This window comes from Strix uralensis, chromosome 7 (assembly GCF_047716275.1).
Source record: "Strix uralensis isolate ZFMK-TIS-50842 chromosome 7, bStrUra1, whole genome shotgun sequence".
Taxonomy (NCBI): Eukaryota; Metazoa; Chordata; class Aves; order Strigiformes; family Strigidae; genus Strix; species Strix uralensis.
In genome coordinates, this window is record NC_133978.1 from 13296218 (window position 1) to 13315659 (window position 19442).

The 19442-nt window shown below is 35.0% G+C and overlaps 1 protein-coding gene across 1 annotated transcript in view; it reads right to left on the reverse strand.

Moving 5' to 3' along the window:
* The window catches only part of NRG3 (neuregulin 3), a 417999-nt gene that overhangs the window by 235312 nt on the left and 163245 nt on the right, over positions 1 to 19442 (reverse strand). The window contains exon 2 of the mRNA XM_074874478.1: positions 9949 to 10078. Within this exon, the coding sequence (XP_074730579.1) occupies positions 9949 to 10078 (130 nt within the window). The remainder of the gene's footprint in view (positions 1 to 9948; positions 10079 to 19442) is intronic.

A 19442-nucleotide genomic window follows, 5' to 3' on the forward strand; every position in this document is an offset into this window, starting at 1 on the left:
TATATATACATACATGAATTAGAAAGTATATATTTATATATTAGATATATATTTATATGTAGGAGTCATATCTCTATATATAAATATGTATTTTAATATATTAAAATTATGAATAAATATGTAAATATATCTTGAACAACATTCTGCCCTAGACTATACCAGACACTATCTCTGAAAGGGAAATAAGTGAAAAGTCTCTGAAGAAAGATGATCTTAATGCTTTTTTGTCTCTAAATTAGCTACTGTGGATTGAACTGGTTTCAATAATATCAAGATTTAAGGGAAAAAACAATGAACTGTCTTCCTTATTCACTGGAATAGTATCCCCGTATAAATTCTCCAAAACTGTAACCCCTTCAGATCTCACTTTTTCCCATCATAGCTGTGCATCTAAATTACATCAGAAACCTGATGTGTGACACAGAAAAGAGCTGTAAACAGCAAGAAAGAGTTATCTAAAAAGTCTCCAATACTGTTGATCAAAATTCCTTTTATTACAAATTTTGAAGAAATTTATAGATAGTTGCTTTTTAAGTTTGAAACATCTGTACTGCCTCCATGAGTTGCAACATCAGAAGAGTTAAAAGAAACCATGTTTAAAAGCAGTAACACATTCCTCTGTTCTTTCAAGAGGCTTGATGTCAGGCAAGAATGCTTTCCCCAACTGTTTAGTCCTATGGTATCCACCATGATAATCTAGACTGCAAAACCAGCAAACAGTAATTTTTCACTGGTTTTAAACTTAATTTTTATATAGCCTCAGTTATTTATTGCAGACGCTTGCCTTTCAGAAATAATTCTAAAGTCAGTGATAACCTCTGACTTTTGCATTCCTCTGTCATATATCCTTTATATTTTAATAATGCAATTAACAAGATATCATTGGCACATCATAACTATGTTAAGCAGCTTGGAGTTTGACCTCACATTTGTATGCTGATTCAAGTAGGAGTCAAGTTATTACTCTAGGCTTCTGACACTAGCCTTCTTCAACAGCATAATTCTTGTAAAAATGCAGTTTGCTATCTAACAAAGTGGCTGATAAGGCACAAATACAGCCCAAAAGATGCTTCATTACAACCTTCTGAGATATCTCTGAATACACTTTATACAAATCTGCTTCTTATTAGATTATTTGGCAGGTTGCTTAAAGAGTTCATCCCTGTCTGCACTGTGCTAACTTCAAGAAACTTGTTTCAAATTCAAATGACCCATTCACTCCTCAACACTACAGTAAAGGGTACAGGATAATAATGAGAACATTTATCTCTTTAACATAACTCATATGACAAAGTTTACCTGTCTGTCTAATCTTGAATATTGGTTTTCACAACAGTACAGAATCCACACATTTTTGCCTCACTTCCCCTCTTCCTATTTGAGAAAGTAGGAAGAGTTTCCTTTGCAGAGTAAGGGATAGAGGAAACAGGTGGTTTTGTTTGTTCTTCCAATTTAGATTAATCTAGAGTACTGGTGGATTAAAGTTTTGGTACTTAGCATTTTGATATAGTTGGCATTTGTTTCTATTTAAATGACTCAATTGTCCAGAGTTTATTTCTTCTCCTAGCAAGATATTTTCCAGCAGATCTTCTGGGAGAATGTCTGCAGATAGGATTAGATTGGAAATGCTATTGCTTTCAGTGTACTTAAGACACTGGCAAGGATGAGAATTTAAATGAGAGATTTCAGATGTCTGCATTACGCACTTCACAAATTCCTTTTTGCCTAAGGGAGGTAACAACAACAACAAAAACCCTAACTCATTTCCAAGTTAATTTAAAAGCAGAGTTTGATGGCAGAATATTTGCATACGTTAGCTTCAAGACAGATGCAATATATGCCATTGATATTTGCACCCATACTTTTTAAGGTTTTCTTTTCTACAAATACTTTGTGTGTACTGTAAAAGCTATCCTTTTTTCACTGGCAGGTTTCAGAAAGCAAGGGAGAAAACCCCAATTCTTACAAATTGATGGAATATTCCTTGGCAGTGGAAGGATTTTACCATTTTATATTTTTCTAATTTTATACCTGTTCATCTTGTATTTAGTTTCAGACAGCATGTACTGAGTAATAGCTTTCTGTAGGTCACATAACTTTATTTTCCTTTAGGATTAGGAAACAGGAGGCAGTTTCTTCCATTAACAGATCAACTCTCTTCATGGAAGTTTCAATTTATATAGAATGGATTTGAGTCATCTCTACCAGTGGAGATGTGCTATACAATCAAGATGCCTCACTATCTGATAATGACGAGACACAGCTTCAGAAACGTGTAGGCACAAGAAAAGGTGGTGATAAAAATTTAAGGTTCCACAAGCTTTAAGTATTCTTGCTAGCGAGACATGAGAATAAATGCTAGCACAGCACTGCTTCCTAATCTCCCACTTAGGTGCCAAATCAAGAAATCCAAGAATTATTAGCAGCCTCAAGAAAAAGCTATCTCAGCTGCTGAGCTGGCAACTACATTTCTCACTTCCCTCTACTGAAATTCAAGGTTATAGCCCAACTCTTGCTTCAGCCTGAAAGGATCTTGCCAAATGTAAAGAGAACTGAATTGCGTGTCTTTCTCTTCCAGAAAGAGATGATAATTTACTTAAAGCTTCTAGAAATATTTTGTTTCACTCACATTACTGGTTGTTCTAAGAAATGGTACTTCTCATGCTTTGGAAATAACTGTGTACATACATAAATGAAAGAATTAACACTGTTTGATTTGACAGCTCTTATCTGTGAATTACAAATGTGTGCCTTAAAAAAAAAAAAGTAGGCAGCGGGACATGCTAAGCCTCTAACTATGTTTTCCCATACTTTATGTTAACTGAAAATGGATTTACAGTAGTCTTTTAGTATTCTGGTAAAGAGAAATGGATTCCACAGTTTTTCAGTCCTCTATGCTGACATAAGTTTAAAACATTCATTCTCTTCAGCTTCAACATTAACTTTGGATGCATAGCTATGCAAGTTCTCCTTTGTTTCTTCTTCCTCAAACTCTTTCAAGAGTATTAATTTGAATAAGCATTTCAAACAAGATGAAACGGACTTTGAATTTTACTTTATTTTTATGGATATTTGCTTAAATCAAATGAATCACAGGTGAATTAAGTTAAATTAGTGTGCAATTTAAATATCTGGGCATGCATTTTATGCATACAGTCTTGTAGCTTTTACCTTATTGCTCTGACTGGAAAAGTATATCTTCATCATAATCTGAAGCACAAGTGTAAATTTCACGACTTCAAAAAGACAGAAATGGAACCAGGAAATTATACTGTTTAGTAATCAATGTTTTTCAAAGGGAAATAATTAGAAAATCTGTCCTGTTGAAGGTGCTCAGCAGAAAGCAAACAGAATCTGAAATACTATGAATACAGATTACAGTGATAGTTTTTTTCTATAGAGATGCTAACTGTAAAGCTTTATTTTAGTCTGTGTTTCTTTTTAACATTAGTTTATCCTTTCCCCCAAAATAAGACTAATACAAATTTGTTTTCAGGAAATGTTTAAGAGGGATAAATGGATAATAGATGTTTTGCCAGTGACTTCTCCAGTGCATAGAGCTGCTTGAAGGAATGATACTACGTGAACAGCAACAACAGCAAGAAACACCGATTTTCTGCAGTACTCAAGAACTTAAATTCACCCTTCAGCACATGCTTTTGTAAACACATCAAGGGAAACGTCTGCCACAACATTGGAAATACAGCCTGTTACACGGCTGCATTAAAACACTCAGTTTTGCAGATATCGGAAAGTAATTGAACTTTGTAAGACTTTTCAATTTGCATATATATATATTCTTCAAGCTGAAAGTACGTTCTACCACCGAAGCTACAGACTATTGAAGAAGGCAAGTATCTGCTAAATGCAATAATTTAGGTGAAAATCTGTAAATAAAAACCACTGTTAAAATGGAGTGTTGAGACTGTGAAAATTAATAAAGAGTTAAAGTACTTTGACAAGAAGCTTTCTCGAGAGCCTCTATCTTCTGAACGTTAACTTATGAAAGCATGAATCAGGTGTTATTGAATATAGCCGTGTTTAGTGTGTATATCACATATGTTCTTGCACTATTTCACCAGGGGAGGACATTAAAAGACTCAATATTTAAATTTAAATGCTATTTGTTATTTATTGAATTGTTATACCATAATATCAGACTTGAAGAGCTTTAGAGGGCTATTAGTAAGAGTAGGGGTAACTGAGAAAGTACTAATTTTATGCTGGTGAAGTATAGTATTTGAACAAAATAGTTTTGATTCTGATTAACTGATTCTAAGTAAATGAGCTCAAATCTTAGGTGTTGATTACAGACCAAATGGTAAAAATCATGTGAGACTGGCTAATAGCAAAAAAGTTACAATACCTAGGTAACAAGTACAAGTCCTACAGATGTCTTGAGGTGTACACCATTTCATTTTGAGGCTTGGAAACCATTTTTCTTAACAGTTTGTATCTAAAAAGGTTTAAAAGAATGAAACAGGTATGTGACAGCAAAGTCATGCAACATCTTCCTGTAATTTCAAAGGGCAGGAGCTTGAAAGAGAATGCACAGAAGTGGTTTGGTTTTTGGGGGTGGTTTTTGTTTGGGTTTTTTGCATGAAGGAAAATAAATATCTAAAACTAAACAAGAAAAGCATGAGATTTTCCAATAAAAAAATGGAAAAATAGTCAAAGTTCAGTTTTGTTATTAATATTAAAGTGATTAAGGTTTTTACTTATTTGTTGTTTACTAGCATGTCTTGAGTATGTGAATATAGCTGAGCTCATTCTACCCTTGGGATGTACAGTCCATGTGACAGACTTCTTGGCCATAATTTCTGCTTCCTGCCTTCTTAAAGGCCTGAGTTTTGCAAACAATCACAGTCACAATGCTTTAGGCACACAAGCTATTTCATTTGAGCTAACAGAAGCAATTGCATTGCTGAAGGCAACCACAAGTTGTGAAAGCAGTGCTAAATAAGCAAGTGATGTAATAATAATGCAATGTGATATCTATATTAAAATATAGTTGCTTAACAACAGCTTGGAGCTACTTAATGTGGTATTTCAAGTCCACCTCAGCTTTTCTAAAGTAAATGTTAAATTAAAAATGGCAGTATTCCCAACTAATGTGTGCAACTACGCAACTATAATATAGATATGTGCTACAGCTATGTTCATAAACCAGTAATTTTCACAACAGGAGGTCTGTTGCTTGCCCTTGACATGGAAAGTATCCTAAAGTTTAAGCACAGCTTTCTTCATCCTTTACATTCTTCTAGCTGTATGTTACATTGTCAGCTTAATACAATGGATTATTTTTGATGAAACTAACCTTGTAATATTGTGACATCAATGAAATGTTTTATTTATTCAATGCTATTCAATAGTGAATCATTTTCTGGGTTTGCTTTCTTTACATGTTGGAAGCGCCCTGGGAAATTGTCACTGTAATACAAGATGGGGGAAACACACAAAATGGAGTACCTGCTATTTTAAAACACCTAGGTCAGACTGCAAAAACCTAGATAACAAGCCACGTAACAGGGATATCATATACTTATCTTTTTAGATTTTTAACTTCCCATTAAGTGCATGTATCCTATGCCATGCTCAGAGCTATTCTAAAGTTCAATTTGTTTGATCCCCTTCTCCTGCTTTTACTGACAGGAAGGACTACGCCTGGATTACAGTTAATACTATGCAAAAGACTCACAATAAAACCTGACAGTATGTAAACATTTATCCAAATTGGACTTGCATTAAAAGGAAATTCAATCCTTCTGGTCTCACTACAAATTTAAAACAAAGCTGAGCAACACTGGTATCATTTTTTAATCAACTAAGTGTATAAATGGAAATTTTTATGCACAAAAGCAGGCAAGATCACCAAGCTCAAAATTCATCAGAACAAGACGGATGCATCAAAACCAGACTGACCTATGAAATCTGAAAACTCTGGGACAGTAACTACTGTAGTACTCTTTGGATGCATATATATAACCTGCAGCAATTTGGTTAACTGGGAATGATGTTTTGTTTACTGTGCATTCGTGAATCTATTCTTTCACACTCTGTTGTTAGAAAGCTTATTCAGGTTTTATACTGCTTGCTTCATGAAGGAGAGATGAAGGGCAGGAAAAAAAGGACAGAAGGTACATCTCATCCAACATACAAGAGTACATTAGAGTTCATTGCCAACACCAAAATCTCCAGTGCATATACAACAGTCTTAATGGCTTCCTTCAGAAGAGAATTTCTGAAGGAAGTGCAATCCTCCTCTCCCCTCAAAAGTTTTAGCCACTCATTCATCCAGTGTTTTCAAGTCCTAAATGGCTAATCAGAAGAAAATGAAGGTACTAAAAAGAAAAGAAAATGTAGAAATATTCACATGAAAGAAAAACCCAACCCCAAAATCCCAGGGTGACTTGAGATAGGGTCTTTGAAATAAAATTCTATAGGTAAAACCTAAACTTCTTTTTTTAAAGGCTGCATTATGTAATATCCAGGTAAGTGTCAGTGTTGACTGTGTACTTGATTTGTTTTGTGTAAATAACAAATAAAAGCATCCTCAATTCAGCTTAAATTCTCAAGAAGGCAACAGGGAAAAAAATTCAGCATATGGAGAAGCTAAATATGAAGTTTCCCTACTGTTGACCTACCCTATCCTTAAAACAAGCTCGTGTTAAACCATTCGCAAAAATAAATACTGAAGTCATACCTTTAAAATAGCACAAACAACATCCTGTGTATCTTGTTTATTACCTAACCATGCAGGAGAACTCTGCCAGTTGACATCCCCAGGCAAATTTTCACCAAGAGACAGTACATAAAATGTAGAAGTTCAAACAAAAATGGAATTCTATAATTTCAAATAATAACCATTCCTGTATTTTTTCCTCCAGTTGTCAACTAAGCTAAAAAAAAAAAATCCCATTACTTTAGGACACCTCCTCTGTAAGTGGATAAGAATGGAAGACACACAAGCAGGGCTGCTTCAGACCTCATTTACTGTATTCCCAGTGGTCTCCTGCAACATGGCCTCCCTCTTGACCTTTACTGGGGGTGCCCGCTAGTCCCACTCTCCACAATTAGAGGTTCAAACTAGATAAGGCATGTATGTCACAAAACAAAAAAAAGTTATAGAGCCAGTGCTCTACAACATCCAGCTGCTAATGTCATTACTGACTGCTGGAGTTCAACATGCTCATCTCCTCCTATTGCTGAACAAGAGTGTGATGAATTTTGTCAACTCTGGAAGATGCTTGAACTGCCACTTGAGACTGTTTGCACTGACGGTGTGGTTCATGGGGATACAGAAGAGGTCCAGGATGTAACTCAAATATTTATTAATTGCTATCAAATGTATTTTTAAAATTTATTTAACAATCATTAGCATATTTGTCCTTAAACACGTACACACAAGAACAACTGCACAACTGCCTAAGCATATCATCTACTAACACTCTTTAAACCTGACAAAGTGGGACAAAAGTTTTTTGCTACATCAAAGTCTTCTATCTGCAGCTGTTCCACATGGCAAATTCCCATTTCAGTAAATTGGTGCTCTGTTCCCAGAACAGATGCAAAATCAAACTCCCAATGAGAATACACAATGCAGCTTGATTCTAAGAACAAAGTATCATTTCACTCTCTAAATCTTCATAATTCTGTATTCAAATGATTCTTTTAATTGCAACGGGAATTCCAACACCCTTTCATTCTCAGGGAAAATTACTTTTTTTCTAGTTAGAGGACAAATACAGTACATCAATATTTTTCTATACGTGTACATTCTAGCTGCTACTTCAGAGCATGGTTCTAGGCTACAGATAGAAAAACACCTGCATCCCACTCACTACAGCACTGGCCTTGACAAAAAGACATATAGTCTGTTATCAAGATATAAATACAGAATTTGAAGGTCAAATTAAAAGGTTTCTCTTCATTAATGACATACATATCAGTATCATAAAAGTGATTCTGAACAAGCAGCAGCTTGCAGTGTTGAAGGTCCTTACAGAATTAAACAAAGCATTAGTTTAATCATCTTTTAAATTTTAAAATGTGTCTTCTCTTGTTAGATGAATTTTTATTGCCTTATACATGTCTTTTTGTGTTGCACACTTCAAAGTACCCACTGAAATAAGCAGATGTTTAATTCCCAGAGAATGTGTCAATGCCTGAAACTTGTACAAGTGATGTATATCTGTTACACAGGGGAGATCACAGGTTCACAACTGATACCCATATTTCCCTATGGAAGAATAATACAAGCGAAGGTGTGAAAAAATTTCACTCTGCTGGAAGGAATGAAAACTCCACACTGTGGCTTGTTTAGTTAAGGGGAAAACCTTGGATGGAAAAGCTTCTAACCATTAGTCAGACTGTGGCATTAGAATCAGAGCAAATAAACAAGAACTTGGCAAAGGCAGACAACAGTAAAGATTTTGAAACAAACAAAACACAACTAAAGACAGCTCTCTTGTGAGATATACTCCTGCAGATATTTAGAAGTTTAACCCATACAGTTTACTAAAGTAGTCTGTTCAAAGAAATTAGCTAACAAACTCACCAACCTAATTAAACATTCTCATATATCCATTTCTCCCTGCTATTAATCTGTATCAGTTTTGTCCAGTTTAAATATTCTAACAATGACAAATGCTTAAATATTTGAGTCATATAATTCCCTTGTTAACAGCTGATGGCACTTTAGGAGAGACTGAAAATCACACACCTGCTTGGAGAAAAAAATACCTGTAAGGTTTCATGATTGAAGCTGAAAAAGTAAGCATTTTCCCATGATTAATGACTCATTTAATGTAATAAGCATGTCATAAGAAAACATGAAATACAGAGAGGAAATGAATGGTCACTGAAGCATATACAACTGAATGAGAAAAAATTACTAGCACAGTATTAAAAATAAAAATCTTAAGAATATTCTTCTGATAAGCAGATGTTCATCCGTTTTCAAATCCATAGATCTCCACTTTCAAACTAGGCACATATGATTTTGTGACTTTTTCTTCTACTTTCAGTGGGATTTAGCAGCTTAAGTCCCAAATCATTCAGGAAAGCTTCGGAGTATGTTAGGTGCTTTTTATTATGTATATTAGAGATATCTATATATTTAGATGCTCAGTTTAGAATTTGGGCATATAAGCATCTTAAATACACCTTCTGTATGCCATATACAATATCTTAGGAGTAAATTAAAACATCATAAGTACACGTTGTCATTTTGGACCACTTCTATTTAAAAGATTGTTTGAATAGTTCAGAATTTTTTCTATTCTCATCTTTAAGAAGAAGTTATGGTTATCTTTCTGCATATCACTCCCTTTTACTGGCCACTACATCTAGAATAATTGTATATGGTGATCTGGTTTTATTTTCTGATATTCTTTTAAATACATTCAGGACGGTCACAGACATTAACAGAAGTTCAGGAGTATAAAAACTGTACAACAGCTATACAGCAGGTTCAGATGGCTATTACAGTCCATTTTATTTTTCAGTAATTAAACTTAAGAAACCCTAATTCTTAAAATTACGAACTGAACAACTCTTCCTCTCTCTCAATGAACAGCGCATACAGCTATTGTCAGAGCTCTGAGTACCCAAAATAAAGGAACACTGCTGGTATGTAGAGGACCATAAAATTTTAATATGTAAAAACCAAAAAAACCCCCATTAATCCTTACTTGTTTGTATGATTAGAAAACAGAATATTGAAGACTTTTCTTATCTATAAAAGTAATCAAAATGTTTTTTGTATTTCTGTATTTCTATTTATAAATATTACAGACTAGTAAAAAAAGCGTCAGCTGTGAGGGATGCAATCAAATCAGAGGCAAATTCCATTGCTTTATAACTTTCTAAGTTGGAATGTTGGTTTTTTTCTAATGCTGTCTCCCTTGGACAGAAGACTTCTTTGCAACTTCTTTACAAATGACTTACCGGCAGTGTTTATGTGATCCTGTTAAGGTTTCAATCACAAAGCATTCCCCTTCATTGAGACAATATGCAAGATCCTTGTCTTTGCATGGCTTAAAGTGCTCAGATCGCTCAGTGGAATACGTTGTAGTATCTATGAAGAAAACAAAAAAAGGAAAGAAATGCTGTAAGGCTAAATATTGGATGTTCTTAAAGTATATATTAAATGAATTTGATCAAATTGGTCTCAGTAACATCAACTGATAAAGACAGACTAATTAAGAGAAATTAAAAGCACAGAGTGAGCAAACTTCAATGTGACTGCAATACTATTTGCAATCAAGCTTCTTAAAAAGATTTACAAAAGGAAATTTATATTTGGAAATATTAGCAGGAAAACTAACTAGACTGCAGCTGAGTATAATTTCAACCACTTCCAATTTCCAAAGTATCCCTTCTAAAATTTACACACACACCTATTTTGTATTCTTTAACCAGAACAATATTTTCATATTAATACACTGAAATATGGTTTTAAATAAAATACACAACTTTTTTCATGAAAAATGAGCAAAATTAGTTAATATAGCAACAACCTAAAAAAAAAAAAACCCACCCATAAAACCCACAGCAATGAAAGAAAAGACAAAGTCAAAAACCTAAGGACTATGCTAACTTGATTCACCAATCACAAAAATTGCCCAAAATTTAAACACAAGCAATGCACCACAGATTGTGGCATTTCAGGTACATCATCTGTATATTTCTATAGGTCCATTCAAACACCCCCACAACACAGTTCAAAAAATTGATTACAGTTTGGACTGTTGGATATGTAGTTAGATGAGATTTGTAATAGGCTGACAGTATGTCAGGGTGAACTATCATTCCGATCTTCTAATATATCTCTTTAGCCTTTCCAATCCAGGTGGACAAATCAATGATAAAGTGAAATTTTCAGAGGAAGATGTCTGACTGACAGATACTTTAATTTTCTTTATTAAGACAAGATTTTTCTAATGAAGTGTGATTTTCAAAGTAGATAATGATTTCCATGGCGCCATGGTTCAATCTTCATTCTCAAAGTTTAAATTCCTACTCACTTTGCAGGGACAAGGACCAGAATCTAATATACTAATATATATTAAAATTATAAGAGAACATTTCATTATGTACCATACAGACGATCACAAAATACTCTGTTGCCTGCTGTTAAAGGAAGAAAGCAGTGCTCAATGCACATGGAACTTGGCAAACTCAAAGTTATATAAACACATTAACTTGCTTTTTGGTCATGACTCAATACAAAGTAAATGTCCACCAAGCTAATACCAATGTTGAAAACCAAAACACTGAAATACAAGATACCTGTAAGTATGGTTCTGCAAAAAAATTCAGATAATTCCAAAAAATCTTTTTTCATTCTTAGTGTATTTTAAAGAAAATAGTGCTATAAGTTTTCCTTGTTATCAAGACTAAGTGAAGAAAGATTAATAAAATACATTTAATAGAATAAGAAAATTCACACCCTAATCTTTGTATATAACACTCCCCCCCCCGAGATAAAATATTGTAGTTCAAAGTTTTCAGTGGAGAGAAAAAAAAAATCCTGGCAATAAACTCCAAACAGTCTTCCTTCAAATGTTTTTGCAGATTCAGAATGAAAGGTCCTGCCACTTTCCCCAATAGCAGCACTTACAACAAACCTGAAGTTAAATGTATCAAACTGAATTTTGGAAACAATACAAAATGTTTGTAAATGCAAACAGTGACTAGCACATCACTGTTGACATTTCAAGAATGAGGTAAAGTGCTTGAATTCAAGAATTCATGTAAGAAAATATCTTCAGGTAGAAAAAAGGTAGCCCAGTTACCTTTTAAGGTCAATTTTACACAGGAGCACTTAAATAACCATTTAAAATCTTAGGCAAAAATTAAACAACAGTAATCAGACATATATCTATCCTTTTTAAATAAGAAAAACTGAAGGTACTATTTGAAAGCACTTGTGATAATTACAAAACATAACTATAACTGTTTGATGAGCAGCAATTCAACTTGACATGGCTTCAGAGATCAGAACAGTTCTATTTGTTAGCCTGCTCTGAAGAAACAATCGTTGCAAATACATTTATGAAGGTAGTTGCATTACATAGACCAAGGTAATCTGAGATGTTCCCAAAGGATGAGAGCAGAACTAAGGAGACACGCGGTATCACAGAGTGTCTCTGAGGTAGTGACATACTGAATTCTCATAGTGTTTGAAGTGCAGGATACTCCTCTTCTACCATAATTAACCCAAAAATACCTTGTCAAGGTCAGCATTTTAAAGTTTTAGATTAAATATACTCTTCAAAGGTTTTGTCCTGCTTTAATCACATCTCTGTTCAATACTAAATCAAGCCCACAGCAGAAACTTTTGCCAACTCAGCAGTGTCAGAGCGGAACCAAGATGGACCATGTGACATTTTATAATGGCATAGCTTAAGCATAGCTTAATTTGAGTACTAATGGAAGTTACACAAGTAATTGGACTTCTCTGCTGATATAAATTGCTAACTATGGTCAGCCGTTGCAGCAAGCCATCCTTCCAGAACTGGAGTTTCTGACACTTCCAGAGGAGTGACTTGGTGCTCTGCTCATGCAGAGTAATGTGGGGCTAGAGTCAACATGTTACCCTCGAAGCCCAGTCTGTTTTACTTATAAACAGGCCTAAGTTGTAATATTTCATATTCCCCTCTTGGACACGATTTAAAGTTTTTCTTGCATTGTTTTGAGTTCTGTCTCTGGTCTTCCAAATTAAGCACAACAGTTGTAGGTAACAACGATGCTGACGGCTTCTTATGACAGCCTTGGAAAGCACTACTTATGCTGAAAAGTACACAATAATTTGTAGCTTTTTTTTTTTTTTTAAATGAATGCAGTCTCATTAGATGTCAGTTTTCAGTTAGAGCCTTTTCTGTCTTGGAAATACTGGTGCAAGTCTAACCAGGTTGATGCACATGGAAACACCTGTCTATGTACAGCTGATCTCTGATCTGCAAAGATCAGATGTCTTAGCTACAAAGGTCATTCACTAACATTCAAAAGTTCAAATGCTGTGTTACTAATTGACATCCTAGAAATCCCTAGAGCTGTTTGGTACTTTCTACTGGATATACTCACATACAGGATATGTGAGTCTTCTGAAAGGTTACAATCCTGCTGTTATTTCATGTTGCACTCATGATGAAACACACTGTTACAGCTTCATTAAATACTGAAAAACAAAATGTAAAAGCTTGTTCTAAACAGAACTATAGAAAAAACAAGACAATGGAAAACACTGTAGAGACTACATAGTTTTCCTGAATCTTTTCCTAATAAATAATAAATCCTATCATCTTATTTGCTCCCCCCCCATGCCTCCCCCTGGTTTTTTTGAGCTCCTAACCAAATACTGAATTGACTTTTCCATGGTGGAATTGTCCTTCATAGCTTCAAAAGTCTGCTAAGTATCCACCATCCTATTGAGGTTTGATTTTTTTTTTTTTTAATTGATAAAACCTAGGCATTCACAGAACTACTAGTACAGCCCCTTAAGTTATTTCTAGTCTTTGAACGTAACAGATGCACACATTTATAGGTAACAAAAGGGAACTTCTGTTAAGCATTCAGATGTCCTTGAATTCAGTACGTAAATGGAAATAATCCATAATCCCTTGAAGTTGGCTGTTTTTTGGTTTTTTGGGGTTTTTTTTTGTTTTGTTTTGGTTTTTTTTTTTTTTATTGCCAACTGTCCAGGTGTTTCATGTAAAAGCAGCAGGGGCTATTGATTTCTGCTGGAGTCTTTCCAACTAAATTGGAGTAAAGAATTGCTAGGCATTTTTGCTCTATTTTTCTTATCTCACTTTATCAGCAAAGCTTTATGCACGATTCCCATACTCCAAAAGTGGATATACCACTGTCAAGTCTCAGATACCACTGTTTAATCAAATGAACAAGAATTCAGTTCACATTTCAAAGGGAGACTTCAAGATCTTTTATTTAGAAGCATGGAGTTGGTTAAAAAAATGCAGTCATTTGGGAATGTTGAAAAAAATTCAGTAGGAAGTTTTCAGATGTTATTTTGTGAAGGTCTAAAGCTTGGTCTAAAGAAGTGTTAGTGACTGTATTGTCTCATTAATCTATTTCATGTTTATACCAGCACAGGAGGGCTCATTATAGCTAATTTATTGAATGATCTTCAAGACATAATATTGATACTATAAATACTATCACCTCCTGCAAGGCTACCAGATTCATTGTTTCCAGTACTATGGTCTGATATTAATAAACCTGTAATTGCAAAGGACAAATGCAGGAAAAGAGAGAATGCAAGATTTAAAATATCTGGGGAAACAGTGGCATTTATGGCAGCTTTTTCTGCGCTGACTGCAGCAGCAACCATTCCCAGCCATCCCATCTATTTCGCAGCATTCTGGCTTTACAAACGGATTTTACTGGATGCATCTCAAAATAAAACACATTTTTGATGGTAGCTTTAAAGCATGCACTTCATTGTAAACATTTTTTTGCATATAGACAGCCTTAGTTGCTAAGGAGAGAGTGAAGAAATTGACCTAGGAGAACAAGGGATGGAAACACAACTTTACTGAAGTTAGTGGACAGGCATTGAAATTTTGGAGCTACATGGTAACATTCACTTATTAACACAGGTATGGCAACTACTTAGTGTATCACCAAGGAGGAATATTTAAGACAACATATTTGGTTTAACACCACAGTTTACACACTGAAAGACTTTTTTTAAAATACTGCAAACTTTGACTACCATTGGGTATTGCCAGCTTTACAGATTCAGCATTAACATGCAAATTAGCTTTTCCTTTATCTTGTTATCTATTTATAACAGATCATTTATCTGAGAACCACTGACTTACTGAGGCACCAAAAAGTGAGATGCTTATTTTAAGTCACAGATCCCATTTTTAAATGCACTACAAAAAAGCCAATTACAAACAACTGGACTTCCTCTGACAATGCAAGTCCAGTTGTGTGTGTGTGGGGGGGGGGGGGGGGGGGGGAAGAGAACTTATCAAAAAACTCCAACATTTTTTACAATATATTTTTATATCACTATTGCATTTCATAAAGAAGGTAACATAAAAGGTCATTTAAGAGCATAGAGAGAGTTAAATTTTATGTTCAGTGAAGTCAACAGCAAAATATTTACAATGACTCAGTATAACCAGGGTTCCCTGTAGTTCTTACAGGATCACATAGTGCTTTTCTCCTGATACTTTAGAATTATGTGGTAGCCCTACTAGAAAGTATCTTGCAAAAAAAGATTATACAGAATAGTTTATATATTGTGAGTAAACTCTGTTTACTCACAATATCCTGAATCTTAAACCACATATAACCTAAAGCTTTTATTCCTGTGCTTTTAGAAGTAAACAAAATGTGGGTAGGGGGAGAAGATATCAAGACTTAGAAAGATATTCATTAAGGGAGAAGGGGTGGAAAACTTAAAAACATTTAAGACAGATGAATTTTTAATGCACAGCACAGATGGCGTTAGCCATGGGAGACTGATAGGATAACTGAATTTAAAAGTACTAGTAATAGATTATGAGGAAAAACCTAAAGATATCTAGAAATTAAAACTTTATTTTTTAAAACAATAAAAGGGTTCTTGTCCTAAACTTGAGCTCTTTGCATGCATTTATCTGTGATTAAAACCCAAAACTTAATGAAAGTATGAAAAATATTTTACTGCATTTACAGAGACAGTTTTGTATTAACTAGCAATTATGTTTTAAATGCTGATTATTCAAGGAGCTACCCTTTAACCATTTTGTGCCAGAAAAAAATTTATTTAATCCAATAACACTTTAAAGGCTTTGATTGCATTGTGATATAAAGCAAAATTGTGCTTTAGATATGGCAATACTTGGGAGTTTTCTATTATCCTTCAGATTCAAATGAACCCATCAGTATAATTTAGTAAGAAACTGATAAAGCAGCAGATGCATCAAAACACTGTCATTTACACTAGTTGGTTCCCCAGCCACACCGTGGAGGTAGCTGAAATTGTTATCAGTGAGAGACAGTCCAAATGTTTTTCCTTTTTATCTACTTCAGAAGATTATATAAGAAAGCTCATGTGATATTAACTCAACAAGCACATTCCTGTGAAACATTTTTTGTGGGTACAACCAACCACATCCTTGAACAGACTGCTTTTCTCCCCATATCACCAGAACACAGCCACAGCATCACATCCACGCTGAAATAATGGCTCAAGCTCCAAAAGTGTACATGCAAATAAAGAGACAGTCATCTCTCCAAAAATCAGTGCACACTCCCTTGTCAGTTTTAACTCCAAAAATTAATTCCTAATGTGTTACTGTTCCAGAAATAAATGTTGTTCACATTTTCCAAATGCTTTATCAGTTTGAAATCACAAAACACAAGTACTAATCCATACCTTGAAAAACATATTAAAGAACTTTCAAGCTGTTAGTGCATTATTAGCGAAGTATATGTTGAGAACAACTTGCTTGCTGCAAAACTCTTACATAAAGTCTTTTCTTTCATGACTTAAAAAAAATCCAAACCAAGCAACCACATTTTCTAAAAACAACATCCAAAAAAAATACCCACCTAATGGTATCTTGCAACTGAAACTCAAAAGCAGAAAAACAAATAAAGCTAGCATCACTTCAGAATGTATTATCTGATCACATCTGTCAGAACTTAAATACTGAACTCTGAATACCAATGAAATTCATCTATGTATGCACAGAATTGCACATCAGAGGCTGCATTCTCCAGTACAGGTCAAACTGAAATCAGTGAAAGCTGAACAAATGGGAGATTACTCAGGAGAGAGCCCTGTGAGACACAAAAGGCCAAGGTTTTTGCAAAGTTCAACGTCTAAGAACCAAAGAAACACGAGTGACTAAAACTCTAAAGGGTTTTAGCATTCAGTGTGAAGAGTTATTTTGAAAATTGAGTTGTGACAGTTCTGATGGGCACTCTAGGTGCAGAGTGCTTTTGCCAATCAGACATGTATTCAGGTGTCCTTTGGGAGAACTTCTCATTAATTGATCTAAAAGAAATTCAGAGGGGAATTCAGTGAAAAAGTGGCATGCTCAAGGTTGTGCCAAAAGTGCATCCACCACCCCCACCAGGGCTTCTCCCTCCTTTGACACCTAGCAGTTCCTCCTGTCTCAGTATACTGATGTCACTGGTGTCAGCAAAAGCCCTTGAGATTGGATGGCACCATTGCACAAGAAGGGGACACCCTTTTGGGGATGTAGAAATAGCTCTACGAAATAGTCTCCAATAGATGGAGAAACTGAAATACAGTTAAATTAAGTGACTTCACAGCACGAAAGCAAAATAGTTTGTTTTCTTTTTTTTTTTTTTTTAGAAAAAGGACTTCCAGGGGTGCGAAAGTTGCTGATGCAATCAAAACTTAGTGGAAAAAAAAACCCAACAAACCAAACCAGAGCACTTCTGCCTAGGTTAAGAAATGCTAGAAGAAAGCAAGCATAACACACTAAATCTATGATGTCTGCAACCAGCAGCCCTCTGCAATGAAGAAAAAAAAAAAGTAATAAAATTCAAATGAAACCTAGTGTATCAAATCTACAGTAGAGCACATCAAGAAGTTTGTGATGAAACATTTTTGGCTTAGTTTGGCTACTGAAGAAAATGTTAGTTTGAAGAAATGATTGATCATTGTTTATCAAGAATAGTAATAAAAAGAAAGTTGCCTTAAATGAAAATAGTTTTCCTTTACTTTTCATGCTCAGCTTCAAGTGATCTCAGGAGGATTCACATCTCATTGCCTAGGGAGAACTGTTACTTTAACTGGATTTGGTTGGAGTGCCTTCTAAGTTAAAGAAAAGAGTTTCAGAACTTTGCACTTTCAAATCTGACGTATTTGAAAATACAAAGAAAAAGAAATATAAGAGGAAATAGAGAAGAAGGAAATACAAGTGAAGGAAATACAAGTAAAGAAAATACAAGAGAAGTGCAATGAACTAAATACTCAATATTGCTACAGAAGGAGTATAAAAAGTGGTGTTATAATCATAATTACATGTAGTAAAAAAATCCAATTAACAGTCCTCCAAAATCTATTTCTTTCTTACATCATAGTTGTCCTCTCTCTCCTCCTGCGTGTGAAGCACAGTGTCGGGTAAGAGTTTAGATACAAGGACCAGGGGAGAGAAAGATACTGACAGAAACCTTGGATCTCAATGTCTATGCTGGTATGCACAGGCAGTTCCATCCTGCACCCACCTGCACTACAGCTCAGAGGCAACAGCGCTGGAATGAATTGTAGCCTAATTCCAGCAGATCCCACATGTAGCTCTGTCTTGTTCCACATCGCCCGGCTCCCGTCACAAGTCACACCAACAATTCAGTTTCTTTATCCTTTATACATTGTCATCGTAACCTGGCAATAAAACCTTCAGCAGTTCATTCTACGAACTCCAATCACCAATCCAGATTAGTTAGACTCCACAGACTCTTCACTTTTATGTGAAAACTGTGTAATAGATAACCATGAAAAATATTTCTGCAGTAGACAGATACTGGTAAACAAGGACCAGATTAAGACTGTAGTTTAAATTTATCTCAACATAAAATGAAAGCTTAATTAAATCATCTACTCTTTTCTTTTGGATAAAGCAATTAAGATTTTTTTCCTTCATCGGCGTATCAAACAACCCCTTTCGTCAGCACACTGTGAGGGCAGAGGGGAGAATAAAAGTTTCTGTGGGTCTCAGGAGGGAGGTGAGTGCGCTGTTCTGGTGCCCCTTTGCCAGCCTGCTTCACCCTTCCCATTGCTCAGGAAAGCCGAGATGCATGCGTAAAAGTCTGTGATAGCTCAAATTCCTAGCTGAAAGATCCCAAACACTGATTGTCTTAGCTCCTGGAGCTTAACTGATCTGACCTTTAGCATTCCCTGCATCCTGTCACCCATCATTTGCTCTGCTGCTGCTATCACCAGATCAAATTATGTCCTCACAGCTGAGAAACCTTCAATTAACTTTCAGGCACATAACTGCCACTTGAGAGTTTTACAGAAGGAGAAAAAAAAAAAAAGAAATGAATGATTTCTCCTTTTTCTGCAAACCAAACTATTGCCAACACGTTTTTCTACAAAATGATAAATAATTTAAATTGGAAGACATCTGATCAGACCTCCTGCTCAAAGTACAGTTAACTCCGATTTTAAGATCAAGATGCTGCAGTAAGTCTAGCTGATTTTTTCAAATCCCCAAGGATAGAGATTCTACGACCCCTTATAGCCACCTGTTGCAGTGCACAGTCACTCACATTCACAATTTTTTTTGCCTCCTTATATCAAACTCTGATAATAAATAAGACAATACCCTGGAGTGGATTTTAAAAAAAGAAACAAACAAAAAAACCCCACAAAACATAGCAAACTGAAAGCTACACAACTGAAATAGTTTCCCTGAAGTATGAAACAGTTCCTTAACAGTATCCTA